General features: G+C 39.1%; 2 protein-coding genes across 2 annotated transcripts; one reads left to right on the forward strand and one right to left on the reverse strand.

The window, feature by feature from the left end:
- Positions 1–829: 829 nt before the first annotated feature.
- LOC137295637 (zinc finger protein 569-like) lies at positions 830–11878 on the reverse strand. The gene is made up of 2 exons (XM_067827093.1): positions 11774–11878; positions 830–7845 (listed from the first exon to the last, which is right to left on the reverse strand). Exon 2 carries the CDS (start codon positions 7731–7733, stop codon positions 4821–4823), a length of 2913 nt encoding a protein of 970 aa, XP_067683194.1. The 5' UTR covers positions 7734–7845; positions 11774–11878; the 3' UTR covers positions 830–4820.
- Positions 11879–12109: 231 nt separating this feature from the next.
- Positions 12110–17335, forward strand: LOC137281718 (zinc finger protein 845-like). Its single transcript, XM_067813181.1, has 2 exons — positions 12110–12192; positions 14278–17335. The coding sequence occupies exon 2, from the start codon at positions 14322–14324 to the stop codon at positions 16659–16661; it is 2340 nt and encodes a 779-aa protein (XP_067669282.1). The 5' UTR covers positions 12110–12192; positions 14278–14321; the 3' UTR covers positions 16662–17335.
- The last annotated feature ends 202 nt before the right edge of the window (positions 17336–17537 follow it).

The raw sequence follows: 17537 nt of genomic DNA on the forward strand, positions 1-17537 counted from the left end.
GGGTGACTTTCCACTCACAATGTCAATCACTGGACTGTCTTGCTGGCCTACACCCCGTGAAGATTTGGGTTACAGTAGATCCTGAGCAACCCACGCTTGTTGTGAGAGGAAACCGACAGGATCAGGTGGTCAGGTTCACAGACTTGGTTGATTGGGTGACCTTCCCCTCACAATGTCGGTCACTGGACTGTCTTGCTGGCCTACACCCTGTGAAGATTTGGGTTACAGTAGATTCTGAGCAACCCACGCTTGTTGTGAGAGGAAACCGACAGGATCAGGTGGTCGGATTCATGGCCTTGGACATGTCATTGTATCCCCATAGATCAACACTTGCGCTGACACATTATATACTGGACAAAAATAGTTAGGGATATGTGTAAGTTCTAGAATTGCGAATAGGGATCTATTTACTCCTTGACATACCGATGAAATATCAATCATAAAAATACCAGTATCCCTAACTCTTTGTCCAGTATATTTGGGATTACACTGCCTGAGTCCCATCTGGGATTTGAACCTACACCCCAAGCGTCAGGCACTTAATCGACAGCACACAAAGTTAGATGGGTAAACACAAAGAACATACAAGAATATACCCAATTCTAACCTGGATCTGAAAGCACTGTTATACAAATCACAGTATTGGTAAAAGGTATAGTATTGCAACCACATGGGATCATTGCACCTCCGTTGCAACATCTCTTATCACAATTTCACCAAGTCTTCTTTCCTTTGAACATGGTAAAATGTGTTTGCGCTTGGTGTTAATGTTGTATCCAAGGTAACCTTCAATATATTCACATGCAATTCATAAGACAAAGAATAACACTGTATTTCAACATATTTATTTTTTCAAAATTTGAAACTGCACAATCCGATTATAAGCAAATACCTTAACTTGACAAAATAACCATGGTAACCGAAGGAAGGTATCAAATGAGGAAGAACAATATACAGTAATTCCGCATTTGTGCTGAAACACTAATTACAAACTGTACAATTCTGTACATGAGTCTTTTCAATGGTTTGACTAAGCTTGAAAACAAAAGAGTTATTCTGACCCACTTCCAACTAATGTTTAACCAAATTGATGACAGCATGTAATCATTGAACCTGGACCAGACAATCCATTTTCTGATAAAATAAGCATTGGTCAGTTGGTTTGTTGTTTAATCGAGTCCGTACCAGACAATCCAGTGATCATTTAGCATCAATCTACGCATCTGGGATAAAATGACATGTCAATTAAGTCAGGCAGCCTAACCATCTGACTCTGCTAGTCGCCCCTTACAACAAGCATATGTTGCTGAAGATTAATTCTAAACCAGATATTCGCGGGTCTATGTAATAGACAATCTAAGAGGCTGAAATTGTGAACGATCCACGTAATCAGGGGATGATGACACACAAGCAATCCCGTCACTGGACCCTCAATTTGTTTTGCTCCCAGCTGTTGGTAGCCAGATGTACCTTAGCAGATGTACGTAGCATCATACACTGTATTGACTGATAATATTATGGAATGCATCCCATCATGGACCATGGTTTGAAATGATCCAGAGTACAAATAATCTCGCCTTAATAATAGTAAAACACTTAGTTTGAAATTGTCTAGACCACAATATTATCAACATAACTCAGTAATAGTTTGGTAAGTGGTTGTTCTTCAAACATAAAACATACAGGATTCCAATCATTTACCACATGACATCCTTTGTGGACCAGTGATTTGAAGTCAATGCCAGTATACTTAAATGCGTTAAGTTATTTCCCTTCCCTGATAACAGAAAATCTTAATCTTATTAATCTTTGGAAAAGATCTTGTAACTGTTTTTTTTCTCTGAAAAGTAAGATTCAATCTGAATATTAGATCTAAAATTCAAAACAAGTTAAGAAAAAAAAACAATTTTTTGTATGACATGAAAGCATAGCTGTTCTCATGTGTCAAGTGTCATGAAAAAGTCAAGTGTACCATCAAGTATTTTGAGTTGTACAATATATTTCCACGATTCCGTTGCATGACTCTTCCACAAGACTGTTTCACACCAGCTTTAATTATCATAAATTCAATAATTTAAAAAAAAAAAGAACAAAACAAATTTTCAAGAGATAGGTTTTGAGAAGCATAGAAAATTTGATTTGTTACCTCTTACCATATGAACAAAACAAGCCCTTTTTCTTTGAAACCAGTGTACTTTCAATCTAAAGAGCTTGGTTTAGCAACATTCTAGTATCAATATCATGGTGGGAGACACCAGAAATGTACTTTCAATGTAAGTATATTGATGCACTATAGATACACTTGTCTTAAGAAGTACATCATTTCCAAAGTCTTTTATAAATAATTCCACAGGAAAGAGACATTTATGATATTCAAGATTTATAACAACCTGGAGAGTGGGTGTGTTAGGTTTTATGCCACTTTTAGTAATATTCCAGCAATGTCATGGAGGGAGACACCATAAATGGGCTTCACACATTGTACCATGTGGGGAATCAAACCTGTGTCTTCAGCGTGACGAGTGAACACTTTAACCACATGGCTTACCCACTGCCCCATGACCCAGACAAGGTATTCAGAGAGTGGCAACACGATTCAACCCTGTGTATGTACTCCAGTCTAAGTAAACTTATCCTCAGTACTTTTCGTTAAACTCCACTACTGAATCTAACAGAACCTTATGGGAGGTCGCTTCAGGTGACCTTTGAGACTGACCAATCAGAATACAGGTTACCAAATCACGAAAGTGGATATTCGCACATACCTTTTGAACTTTTTATCTTGAAAAGGTTCGTACCTGAACAATTCCAAATGCTATTTAGCATAAGCTGGCTTCCGGGTGATGCACACGGCGTAATACAACCATGACAACGGTGAGTAAACAGTCACTCAAAATAGTGTTTTTGGCAATATTCAAAGACGTCAGCTAGCGGAAATATTGGGTAATGGTAACCATGTCAACAGAAACCCCAAAGCGTATATACTGCAAGTCAAATAATTGTGTTACATGCAGATTTTTGTGTCAGTGACCTAAATATTTTGAAGTCCCCCCGATCCCTAAACAGTAGCCGTTGTCTCGCGTTTGATTGGAACGTCATTGGTCGCTCAAAGGTTACCTGACATGACCTTCTACTAGGTTTTGTTAAGACTCTGTGGTGGAGTATAACGAGATACACTGAGACTAAGTTTACTTAGACTGGTATGTACTCATGCATGACTGTACCTACCAGGTACGGTGAGGTAACCTAGTGGTTAAAGTGTTTGCTCATTACACTGAAGACTTTAAATCCTCACATGCGTACAATGTGTGAAGCCCCCTTATCTGGTCTCTCTTGCTGTTATATTGCTGGAACACTGCAGCGTAACACCATTCTCACTCAGTATGGTGTCAGGGTGGCAATGTCGGGGTGGGGATGGGTTTTCTAAGAATGTGACGAGAACTCTTTAACCACTAGGCTACGGGACTTTCAGCAGTTTTACAGCAATATCATGGCAGAGGACACCAGAAATGGGCTCAACAGTGTACCTATATGGGGAATCGAATCTGGTACTCTGGCATGATGAGAAGCACTTTAACCACAAGGCTGTGCCACCACACAACTTGTTCACTAGGGGTAAGATCAAATTTGCTGTCTACCCATGTGCGATGTTCAGTAAAGAAAACATTGAAGTTAAACAATGCTGAAGAAAACATGAACTGACATAATTACAAATGATCATGTAAAACATCAAAGTTTTATCTGTACATTAACCAATATTTAGAAATATATATATTATTGTAACTATAGTAACAGAGAAACAACAAACTGTCAGGTTCAATCTGGCCTAAAGATTCTGTTTGCTACAATGCAGTAACAGTAGTAACTGCCTCTTCAATTGCTGATCACAAAGCTGCCACACAAGATCAACATCATCATTGTCATTACTCAGTTGGTGCCAAAATGGTAAATCCAATGCGACTGCAAGGGGTATATCATTATCAGGGTCTGTTAGAGGAGGCCTGCTGTGTCGTAGGTCACAAACAGGTGCTTACATACCCAGGGCCTCATTCCACTAAAACATCGTAGAACTTAAACTGCCGTAAGTCTATGTTAAAGTATGGGAGTTATGATCGTCTTAAGGTTACAATAACTTTGAGGAATGGGGTCCAGGAGCATAATAACATTTGTATCCTGGATCAGCAGATTCTGGCACATTCATGGGACAGAACTCTGCAATGTATACTTGTGTTTCCATACACTACTGTTACCAATGATATTAGTGACATCAGACTTCCAGGCCAACCTCCTCTTACTTAGTAACAAGATCCAGGGCACAAAACATTACTTATTTCTTTCATCTAATTTTTAACTTAACATTTAAAGAGAGAATTCTCATTTTTAATTTTCATGGTATTTTTTCCCAAATGTCAAGATGGAATATCAATCATGTCAATATGTCAGTATTTCACTGAAACAAAATGATCTTTGACTGAAATCTTTCAATGCTGAATCTCTCTACCTTGCGTTTTCCGACTTCAATGGAAATTACCGCTCTAAATATAATACAATGTGCCAGCTAGTAATTTAAAAAAATTGATGCAATATACGCAAGACTTTAAAACACGAAAGTTATTTGTTATGCGCTGATGTTTGTTTGGTGTTTGGTAAAGGTGGTAACACTACATCACTGGCAAATAGAATGTAACGTGGATCATAAAGAGAGTTTTATCAACGAGACAGTTCAACCAGCCAGTCACTCTTCCCATATAACAAACGAACAGACAGAAGTCTGGCAAGATTGTCCTCCTGACTGTAGCCACCAATTACCCCCCAGGAACTCAGTCCTCTAAACCTTTAGTTAAAGAAACTCTGTCTTTGGGTAAAGTTTCCAGAGCAGCCTTTCCATGGGCTTTGATAACATGTCTCTTTCTGTTGGAAGAATCGCCAAAACTTCGTTCACACAAGTGACACTTAAACGGCAAGGAGCCAGTGTGGGTGAGCATGTGGCGTCTCCTTTGGTCTGAACGCTTGAACAGCTTGCCACATCGTGTACAAGAGAAAGGCTTTACATTGCTCTGGTTCCTCATGTGGGCGTTCAGGGCTCGCCTGGTGTAGAACACCTTGCCACAGTGGTCGCAGTTGATGACACCTTGACCGGTGTGGGTTCTCATGTGAACCGTCAGATCATAGGACACCTTGAAGGACTTGTCACACTCTGTGCATTTATATGGCCGCTCACCTGTGTGATCCCGCATATGAACATTCAACCGGGATTTACGGAAAAATTCAGCATTGCATATTTCACAATAAATAGCTCCTTCTTTAGTATGTTTTTTTGTATGAAATCTAAGAGTTACTCTATGTTTGAAGCGCAGCCCACAAACACCGCAGCTAAATCTCTTTTCGACCTCCTCCTTCTTTATAACTGGATGTGGCACTTTCGGTGCCTTTGCTACTAAATTATTTGATTTATTGGAAACCTCAGAATCAACATTATTCAGAGAGAGGTCATCATCGACCTCCTCGTCATCCACTGGTTCAACAGTGCTGTCTTCCACCATTTCCACTGTCTCCTTCCCAGGGTCATACATTGTAGGGAGCAGCTGAACAGACTCACTCTGATTCACCAGCATCTCAATGTTGTTCCCAACTTCTTCAGCTGAAGTAGATGCACATGGAATGGAACTGACCTCAACCTTGGGTGTGGTTTTTTCTCCTTCGTATTCAAGCACGTAGCATACTGATGGATTGTCCTCGAACACGACATACACTTGCTCTGAAGTAGTTGGTGCAATCTGGACATTTGAATTGGCAACCACTTTGACAGGAACTCCAGACAGGTTGTCACTGAATGATATCATCTCTTGAACCTGCTGAGGAATTCCTTCAACTGTCTTACACTGAACCAAGTTCTTCGTCTTACCTTTCAGGTCCACAACACTGCTCTCCTCGCCATGGCTCTCTAATTGCTCATATGCATTCAAAACTTCGGCAACAAGTGCCTCTCGTTTAACTTTAAACTTTGGGGGAGGTGGTAGGTCTTTCATGATTGAGACTTTTGAAGCTCTCGGTTTGTAATTCACTGGACCTGAATCTACTGAATCATGGTACTTCTTCATGTGGCGGTTACGATTTGCCCAATCAGCAAAGTTGATCTTACACTTAGAACACTCAAAAGGTTTTAAACCAGAATGGAGTTTTCTATGAAGTCTCATGTTGCTGACACGGTTGAAAGTTTTTCCGCAGATATCACAGGAAAAAGGTCGGACCTTTGTGTGAGTGCGGACGTGGTTGCATAGCTGGGAAAAACTGATGCATCTCTTGTAACAGTACTTACAATGCAGAACACTTGACTTTGAAACTCGCTGCTGTGCTTTGTTCTCAAGAAGGAGCAGCTCAGGGTGCTTCCGAACATGAGTTTCCAATTTAGATGGATCTCGAAAAGGCTTGTTACAAATGTAACACTTTGACAACGGTTCATGAACCTTCTTGTGTCGGGACAGGTCACTGGGTTTGAAGAAGTTCTTGTTACAAATGTCGCACCAGTGTCGGTGTCCCACTTCATGGACTTTCTCATGGTGCTTCAAGCTCTTCTCAATCCTGTATTCCTTCTCACAATACTTACACTTGTAAGTTGTTGTTTCATCCTTGTGCCTCTCGTCACGGGCAATGTGACTCTTCTTGTGGTTAGCTAGCTGAGAGGGTTTCACAAAACCCTTCTTGCATATGTCACAATACAGCAGGTTCTCGGAGTCATGTGTTCTTTCATGATACTTCAAACTTTTCAAAATCGCATACCTCTTCCCACAATATTTGCAAGCATGAGTATTTTCTATATCTTCTTCTTCATCCACAACATTCTTCTTTCTTCTAACAACAGGAACTTTAGAGGCCTCCTTTTTTATCTTGCACCCTTTCTTTTTCTTCTTTTTCTTTGTTTTCAGTGATGGTCCTTTACTTACAACAGCTGCTGACATCGGCGAAGCAGTCTCAACATTTTCACTCTTGGTAATCTGACTCGTTAGAAGTGTAAGGTCACTTACTCCAGCTTCTGCTCGATTTTCTGCTAGAATCTGAATTGCTGCCTGTTCTTCAGGAACTTCACACTCAACCTTTTCTTGCTTGATGTTGATCAAAATGTCTGCAATATCAAGATCTTCGTTCTGACTCAGCCGTCGACCATGAACCATGTCCCCAACTTTACCCACCCACACTTCAACTGGATCCGCAGCTCCACCTTGAGACGGAGTCTCCATCTCAACCTCTTTCTCTGCATCTTCTCCAACAGTTCCAACCTCAATTGAAGTTATTTCCCCGGCATTATTTTTCTTCACAGTTAATATTTCTGATCCTTTATTTCCATCTCCATTTACTGCTTCTTCTGAAATACTTTGTTTCACATAATCCCTTTCATTCTGAATACCAGCATCCAGCATGACCATGAATTTCTGGGAATCTGCTTCAGTTAATGTAACTTGTCCCGAAATGTCCACCCCTTCATCAGAATTGGGAATAGATTCCTCCTGTTGGATGGCTTCTGCCAAAGGTTGAGAGACAGATGTCTCCTCTTTGCTAGTCTCTTCTTGGATGGCTGGGTCATCTTCATTAACTATCTTTGTACTGGGTTCATGTGTCACAATGTGACTGTAACATTCCTCCTGGGACGAAAACAGGCTGAAGCAGACGCCACATCGGTAGAGAGTTGAGGACAGGAGTATAGAGTTGGAATTTGAATTAGAATTGGAAGACATGTTGTTAAATATGCATCAATGTGATAACGGAGACACCATCTCTGAATTGAGGCCTTATGGATTGCTGTTAAGCTCTTGCAATTTTTGGACTCCAAGGCTGATTGAGAAGGACCTGGAAAATCAAAGGTCAAATAGTTTACAAAACAATTACATCTGATTACACTATATCAATGGAATACAAGCACATTGATCATATTTTTCATATTGACAATGAGTTGATCAGTACTGTCGCAGTGCCCAGATGGACCTTCTTGAAGTGGGAGGACAGTGAGTGAAACATTCACCACCAAGGTGAAGTGAGGGAGAGTAAATGGGGCTTAACGTCATACTTGAGAATATTTCGCTCATATGACGATGTGCATGTATGTGTGGCTGCTTGTACTAGCCCAGACTTAAGCTAGTTTTATAGTCGGAGGCCACAAGACTCACAGCTATTATAGTTACCACATTTTGAGGGAGTTTAGTTTTATGCTGTTAGCAATGTCACAACAGGAGACACAATAAATGGGCTTCATACATTTCACCCATGTGGGGGAATCCAGTCTGTGTCTTTGGCGGGATAAGCGGATGCTTTAACCTCTTGCTTGGCTACTTCATCATTCCTAGATCATCTTAAAGGTTCACGATGTCTTGAGTGAATTTGTGAATGAATTTCTGTTTGTTTCAGGGGACGGGTCAGCTTGCTGTGGGGTTAACCCCTTTGGTCATGTGGGCAAGGTGTCACACTCCGGATCAGAAGATCCATGGTTCTAATCACAGCACAATTGTTGAAAGCTGTTACATGATCAATAATTGAAATAACTTTTCCAAATTTAAATATTTCTGAGCATATCAACCAAATTTGATACATCTGGTCAACTGTGGCAACTGACATGGTGACTTAGTTTCAAAAACCATTTCTAGGAGATCAAACTGGTTTTCCATTTCAATGAAAACAAACGTATAATAAAAAAAAGATCAATCATAAATCTAACAAAATTGACTGGGTTATAACTAAATTACAAACAGGCAACTAAAAATCAAATTCCCATCTACATTTAACCAAAAACAATCCATAAAAACACAGCAATGAAATAGAAACACCTGAACCTGTATCGCAACACAGAATGGTGCTCCAGAGTTTACCGGACACTAACACACATCTTAGTTCTGACACTACAAACACTGCTTAGCCCATTAAATGTGACCCAATTAAAAGCCCTACGTATATTTCTAACCAAAACTTGCCTTCTCAAGTACAATCCCACATAACCAACTAGTACCACTATCAATGTGATAAAACCACACAACCTGTGAATAAAAACACACTGAAAAACATGAAAGCTACCTCTTTGGGCCAGCTTAAAAATTCATAAATTTGATCATGCCACAGTAACACACCCTTCAGGTTACCATGGAAGTTCTGTATGCAAAATGTGCATCATGTTGGAAACATTTTAGTATAATCTGGGATCAAAACTAGGTTTTCTTCAAGTGTGCCTCATGGGCACTGTCATGATAATTAAACAGTGCCATTTCAATTTCAGATGTGCCATAAATTCATGATCTGTTAAACTGAACTTCAAAACATTTTATGACTTAAAGTGAATGTAAAAGTTGTAATTGTATTGTAACATTCACTTATAAATCATGAGTAACAAAACAATGCTAGGTATGTATTTTTGTTTATTTACTGACCTCAAAACTTTCAAAAGACATTGATGTGTAGCTGTTTGTCTGACCTGCACACTTTATCACTGATCATTGTTCATAATTTCATTTTAGAGCATGAAAGATAACAATGGTTAAAACATACTGTAATGCACTTTCGCAAACAAATCAAGTGTGCCACAAGGGCACACAGGTAAGAATTTAACCATGCCATTTCAATCTTAGCCGTCCCATCAGTAAAATGGCACTAATAATTTCGATCCCTGATAATATATTGTGGAAGTCTAACACAAGGGCTAAGGTAATAAAATTAATACTTAATTTCTTTTGAAACAATGCCACTGATCACTGTCAGGACTCAGGTGTGTTTGCACAATAGATCAACTGTAAAAGGTCTTGAACTAAAGACTTTGCACTAAAATTTGGAACTCAAGAAAAGCGTCTGCAACGTGTCCATCATTTTGGTTTGTCTATCCATAAAAATGAGTGCAGTTACCAGTTATATTTTTCTTATATATACCATTTAAAAATCATGCAAATGCAATTACATGACCAACAAACACTCAAAACTATTAATGTACAATGATATAAAGGAAATACAAATGTTACTAGTTGTTTTGACTACATCACAAAAATTACTGTTTGCATAGAATGAACCAGTTCACGAAAGGTGTATCGCAATCTATTGTACTGTGAAATTCGAACTGCATTATACCGGTTAACTGGTATTATCGTCCACCCCTGTTTAAAAGCGCAGGTAAGATCTCCAAATCATCATCATCTGGTTTTCCATGATCTAGCTATGCTTGGGATGAATACATGATGGTTTGTGCAACAGTATTGTCATAATAGTCTCAATTATTCCTTATGCTCTTGGTTGTATTCAGAATTTCTTGTGTTCATTTACAGATATTCTATCAGACATACAATAAAGCCTAAAGTTTACCCATGTAATTCTTACATGTGTAGAGAAAAAAAGCCCTAAATTCTAATGGACATAAATTTGAAGGAACGATTAGAACAAATTTGTCAAGATTTAGTTTATTGTTTAGAAGCTGTTGCATGTGTCATTGTGTCTGGCAACAGTGATTACTATTGACTCAGTTATTTTAACTGAAATGGGCTTAGAGTCATTTGCAGATGTATTTATCTAAAAAAAAGTATTGTTTTATTGTTTATACAATATATATATATCTGTATATATCTGTATATACAAGAGTAGGAATGTTGTGGTGCATATATGAAACTAAACACACACCCCTGTCTTGAAAAAATAAGGAGTACACACTCCTGATATTGAAAAAAATATCTGTAGCTCTGTTTCTTCAAGTCATTTTTACTGGTATTTAGGTTCCCTTCTCTCCATATTGCCTGGGGCCAGGTTTGGAAAGAAAGAGAACATATTTCCTTTAGTCGTACCAGGGATAATCTACAACAGGGATAGGTAACCTGCATGCTTCCTTTACCATTTATACTAATTAACGTGTGCCTCATCATGCTCCAATGCACACTGTGATTTGGTTTGTTCCCAGTGCAACTTCAGCTGTGTTTAACAGTACTTCAGCCTGTTTATTGTATCAGTCAGAATTTTACGATGAATGAATGAAAAAAAAAGTATAGAAAAAGAACAAAAGAAAGTAATTCATACATGAATGAATGAAAGAATAAATAATACACCACGGCCATCCCTCCCCAAACATGCTAAGGAATGCAAAACTATCGCTAGAACACATATGTTTTTTCAAGAATCTACTTTGAGACATTTTTTAAATCAGCAGTTAATTTAGATACCTTCCTGCTTGTAGGGAATGGCAGGGGCATTTACAGAATGTTAACTGACCCTGTCTGAGACCCTTGAAAAACAGAAAGTTTAAAACTATCACAAAGCTTAGTAAACACCTTTCCAGTATTGTCAGATACTAAGATCAACAAGAAAGAAAGACGTTTTAGAACTGTAAGTATAACACTCAAGCATGCACAGCAGAACGAACCAAAGTCCGCGATTTTATGCACTTCTGATAATATTGCTGTGTAACCACACTTGTGGCTTATGCAATACTGGGCAAGTTGACACAATTTCAAAACGCGCATTATCGGTTTTCGTTTTTTTCATCTGATTAATGGACACGGTACATTTAGTAAATGTCACTATTTGATAGATGACCATAGCGACAGTCCGATTTCACTGTTGTTAAAAGAAGGCGCAGTTCGATGTACAGTCTCTCGTTACTCCCTCCATGAACCACTGAGGCAGAAACGTCCCAGTTTCTTGACCAGTCAATTACAGCCAAACACATCATTACGACAGCTAATCTATGCAAGTCGACTTCTTTACATGATATATATGCATCTTATGAATAAATGTCCACTGCAGCGGTACAAATAGTTACCTATGTGGCAAATCTCGACACAAGGAAGAAATACAAAATAACGAACGATGAGGACGCGTGCGCTCTCCTCGACTGGTCCTGTTTCTCCTGTGCGCATGCGCCAACAGTCTAATCGTATCAAGTCGTTGTGGGATGAAACGTCAACAACAGAGTGAACGAAATATCCAAATGCTCACGTTTAGTTATTAACTTGATTGCCATTTGCGGAGGTATCAAATGTCATCGAACTCATTATCCAAAGTCTGTTTTATACACATGTTAACCTGTATATCACTACTGAAGTGTACTGAAATTTACATTAATATTTATTTTATTTGGCTCCGTCCGAATATGTCTGATTTCGGATTTTACTATCCACAGAAAGGGACGTAACTTAGCCATTATGAATACACAACTTCATAGAGCAGTTGTCAAACACAGTGCGTATTAACAGTTTATAATCGTTAATAAGTTACTAGAGTGCATTTTACCGTGCTCAGCACCCTTTGCGATCTTTAGGGTTACGAGTTAGTGGTAGGGCATGTGGTTAGGGTCCGGTACCCTTGCCGATCTTGAGGGAGTGGTAATTAATCTGAAAAGAGCGCCCGGTAAAATGCAATATTCCTTAAAGGGGCACTTTTGCGGAGCGAATAATGTTTCTCGCCAACGGTCGAATTACGAAACCAAACCGCAAATTGGTCAAATTTGTTTCGGCCCATAAGTGTTTTCAGGCTGCATGCGACACAGAGATTACATCTTCCTTGCTGTAACTCGCGTTTGATGGTGTAAACCTACACGTGTTATTTGTCATCATTCCCTGGATGGTCAATTAATGAATTTATAACAGGTATAATTAGTAGTAACACCACTCAGGTTACTCAACAAAGGTTCCCATTTGGCATTTCTCCTGTCTGGAGTAAATACTCAAAATTATAAATTAAAGTCTGTAATGGCAAATGTATTGTATGTTATGTAATATGTGCACGTAAGTGATGCAAGAGGGTTTATCCGCTGAGTTACAAAAACAAACATCGATCAAAGGATTAACCGATAACACACTGATTGATTAATTACTTTTGTCAAAAGGTAGTGTGTGTAGATGACTACACCCTGTCGTAAAGTGCGATTGTAAAAACAACATCCTCCCTTCAAAGAATTAACCACCCTTGCGTTGATAGATTGATTGCTCATTATTGGTTAACTAAATTACTTAGAATAGCGGACATCGTACAATTAGTTGCCAGTTAGTGGTCAGAGCATCTACCCAGACAAAGAACAGAAAGTTGTGGGTTCTGCATCATAACAAAAGACATTATAAGCTTGTCAGTGGTCACAAGTGGGGCATGAATTGAGGTACCCTCGATGTTTGTTTATGTTCCCTGATCCCGAACATAAACAAACGTAACAAAACAACTCAGCGTACGTCAGCCCATGGTCCCTGAGGGACCAGTGAACAACATATTCATGATACTGAACACCTCAATATTGATTTTGAACTGTTTGAAGCATGGGCATTAAGTCATTCAAATCTTGCTGATTTTCCCCCCGTAGGTATTCTCTTAGTAAAGTCGCCACGATGTAATTTCCCTTCTCATTATTCACAGGGACTACATTTGAATGTTTTGTCAAAATTTATTTATTGGGAAGAGGGTCAAATGTTTTTGTAGACATCACATGATTTTGCAGTTGCCACAAGAAAAATAGATTTAGAGTTATCTCCCTTCCATCACAAAACATTTCCATTCACAAAACATTGGTAATTTACGTGCATCTTGCATCATCTAATCTTATTTGAGGTAAGTAAGTAACTACCACAATGTACCAAATGAAGATATTGAATATCTTGTAAGCAGGATACACTGAAAATAACAGAGGAGCTTTCGGCCAGTCAGAAAACAACATTTATGTGTGAGTTAAGATAATAAAATATGGTACTTGTTGGTCCCTGCCTTGTGCTCGGCGTTAATGGTTACAAAGAGAACTGGCTGGGTCAGAGTCCGTATAATGTGACTGAGTGGCATATTCAGGCTTAACTGCAGCATGGTATCTCAGTGAGCTAGCATATTAAAAGCAGCTTAAGTCTGACCTAGTACAAGCAGCCACACATACACACGCATGCATGTCATCATGTGAGTGGAATAGTCTTAGTGCGACGCTAAACCCCATTTTACCTCACCTGACTTGGAATAATATGTGTTTTGTAATTTCCATCAAATTCTAGGTAGAGACCATATATGTTGACTAACTTTGTGCCTTTCGTTATCTTTCCTTTTTCCCTTTGACTTTGATGTTTAGGTGTAACTGACAAAGAACAATGTTAAGAATCGCATATCCATGTTATTGTTTTGATAGCTCTGTACTACTTTAGGTAACGTATGGACAGACTAGACAGAAAGGAGGTTTGTTTCTGTGTTTCTTCATAAGGCATGTGTAGTAAATGTTAGGAATAAATGGTAATTGTGTTTGAATTGTGTTTATTTTGTAGGTTCCATCTAAGCTTTGACACTTTGTGTGTTCTATTTCAGAGATTTGAGATGCTGTCATCAGGAGTGGACGTTTGGATGTAGAGATGTCTAAACCAAAAAGCCATCTCTGTGAACAGACTGAGAACATCTATCGATGTGGGGTTTGTTTTAAACATTTCTCCAATGAACAACTTTGCTACAGTCATATGATTTCACATTCGAGCAATGATACACAATCTCACCTCGTGGCAACAGACACACGAGGACCACAGAAAACCCTCAGTCACATACGCAGTGAAAAAAAATCCCAAAAGGAACATGAATCCATTAAATGTGATTGTTGTGAAAAATATTTCCCAAACATCTTGAAATTGAAACGCCATCTCCAACAACGCAGAACAGGCGCAGAATTTCAGTGTTCAGTCTGTAATTTGATCTGCACAAAATGGTCCCAGTTCACAACACACATGCGTATCCATTCGAACCATCGACCCTTCAAGTGTGACCTATGCATGAAAGCTTTTAAAAGAAAGACACATCTTGTCCAACACAGGAAACTACATACTGGTGAAAAACCTTTCAAATGTTCTCTGTGTAAGGCAGCATTTGCTGACAAATGTAACCTCAACAGGCATTTGAAGCTTCATCCTAAACAATCCAATAAAACATTCAGAAAATTCCGATGCCGAAGGTCAAGAGTTCCTGTTGTGCAGAATCCTGTCATTCATGTAGAAGAGAAGGGCTCAGAGGAGACGAATGACGAAGGTTTACATTTTTCTGGAAATGTTCCCCGTTTTGATAAGATTGAAGAAACAAAAGCCTTGGAAGGCTTTGATGAGAGAGAGCAAGTTTCATCAGGGAAAGAGCAGTTACTTGAAGCATGTACAGCTTTGGTCAACTTGAACAAAGACCTCTTTAAGAAAGAGGAAACAGGAGAGACAGCCATTGCCTCAACCGACTCTGAGAATATGATCATCCTCACGAAAGAAGACAGAACGGACAAGGCATATATGAGGATTGTGGACATATTGTTAGTGTTGTCAGTGCCTTGTGATGACCTGAAGTCCAAGAGCTGCATTCCTGTCAGAACAGATGATGCTGATTTGTTACACCGAAAGCCAGATGATGATGATGCTCCGATATCTCACAAATCTGAAGACAGTTATGTGCTTCTTTCTCAAGAAGCTGATGAACATGATGTTATGATGTCTCTAGAAACAAATGATTATTTGTCTGGAAGAACTGGCTCTGATACCAGAGATATGAATAGAATTCTTATGAGCAAAACAAATCAAAGATTTGAAGTCATAGTTAACTCTGGAAAAGTTATGGCTCCTGTTTGTGATATTAAAAAGGTCAAGGATATTTCTGCAGTAGAATCAGGAAAATATACTTCTGGATTTAAAGGCCATTCAACCATGCAAACCATTACTGTTGTAAAAGATGATATGATTTCTCCTTGTGTTATAGTGGCAAAAGAGAACACTGAAAATGTTCATGGACAGAGTGTCAACCATGATCTTCTCAGTATTTCTGGAGCTGGATCGAGACTTGACAATCCTCAGGTTTCTGTTCCTGTTGAATGTTCAGGCAGTCATGGATCTGGTCTGACACTGGACACCTTGCAAGAATTAGTTCCTCGTGATGGTGTTGATTCCAAGGATGCTTGCCTTGAATCAGGACAAGTGCCAAGCAGTCAGGTTTCTGTTGGTTTCAGCCAGATTTCCAAAAAGGACAACATGGACACAGGTTCTCAGGTGACTGAGGCCAAGGGAAGAAGACATGTCAGTATTACAAAGGAATCGTCCAAGAAGCATCAGAAAACTGTTGTTTCTATGACTGCCATTGGAAGAGATAAACTGGAACTGGACTCGGGACAAACTCTTGCCAACTGTGATCACAGACACTCAAAGCAACCAGTGAAATGTAATGTCTTCTTTGAGTGTCATTTTTGTGGAAAAAAAATGAAAACAGCAAGCGCATTAAAATACCATGTCCGAATTCACACCAAGCACAAAGCCATAACATGTAGGATCTGCAAGAAGGACTTTTACAAGCCTTCAGTCTATGAGGTCCACATGAGGTCCCACACAGGCCTGAAGCCCTACTTCTGTGTGATATGTAACAGGAAGTACAGAGACTGTTCATCACTACGCTCTCATATGAAACTGCATACAGGCCTCAATGTGTTTTCCTGTAGTGTGTGTAACAAGGTGTTTTCAAAGCGGACAGAATTAATCAGCCATTTTAAAATACACACTGGAGACAAGCCTTATTTGTGTCAGATGTGCCCCAAAACTTTCCGAACGCAGCACAGCTTGAGTCGTCATGTCCTATGTCACACAGGAGATAAACCTTACACGTGCCAGTACTGTGATCTTGGATTCAGAGACACATCAAACAGGAAAAAGCATATGCGTAAACACCACAACCTCAATTCTTAAGAGGTACCAGCTCGAGACATCAAGCATGGGATGGCCGAGGGAGGTCGAGGGGATTTCTTTTTGAGTCGGGATATTTGTATTGGTAGCAGATTGACAACTTCTAATGTTTTCTTCTTTTTGGTTCCTTCATTTTTGTTATTTTGTAAAGCCATGAAGACCTGTGTTAGATTTAGTCTTCCTACTACCCCTGTTATTTGGTATGTCTAAGCAGGGTGGAAAACTGACACCGACACGTTACAGTTTTTAAAATGGAATTTACTCATTTCAAAACAGATTAGTTTAAAAGTTTCAGTTAGTGAGAGTACCCCTGCAGATTACTGTACCGGTATGCACAGTGGATCATTACAGGATTCAACTTGACTTTCTACAAACCATTGGCATATGGGTTGAATGCTGCAGAGGGTAGGATAAAAAAGATAGAAAGATAGGTTCTTGCATGTCTCTTGTGGTAATATATATGACAAGAATGCAATGTTCTAATAGGAGGCTGGTACATGATCCAAGTATTAGTACATTGCGACAGACACTGTATTGATCTGGTGTTTGTGATCCCCTTGGACCTCCTTGTAAAAATTGGATTTTATCAGCCACTAAAAATTGGAGGATTGAGAAAAAAAGATAGAGAGTTAGAATAGATTTTTGTATGTCTCATGTGGTAATAAATATGACAAAAATGCAACATTGTTGTGGGCTGGTGCATGCTCCAAGTATACATATGGAAATTAATTAAGCAACACCAAATTCAAAGACACATAAAAACTTAACAAAGTTTAACGAAGTAATTTTGATGATTGATTATTCAATTTTGATGTATTGACATACAGCATGAGCTTTTCATGGGTTGATATGACGCGCGTGAAGCTTGCACAGCGCACG

This window comes from Haliotis asinina, chromosome 1, assembly GCF_037392515.1.
Source record: "Haliotis asinina isolate JCU_RB_2024 chromosome 1, JCU_Hal_asi_v2, whole genome shotgun sequence".
In the NCBI taxonomy this organism is placed as follows: Eukaryota; Metazoa; Mollusca; class Gastropoda; order Lepetellida; family Haliotidae; genus Haliotis; species Haliotis asinina.

Coding starts and splice junctions, on each gene's coding strand:
- LOC137295637 (XM_067827093.1), bottom strand. CDS start 7,733: ATGTCTTCCAATTCTAATTCAAATTCCAACTCTATACTCCTGTCCTCA.
- LOC137281718 (XM_067813181.1), top strand. CDS start 14,322: ATGTCTAAACCAAAAAGCCATCTCTGTGAACAGACTGAGAACATCTAT.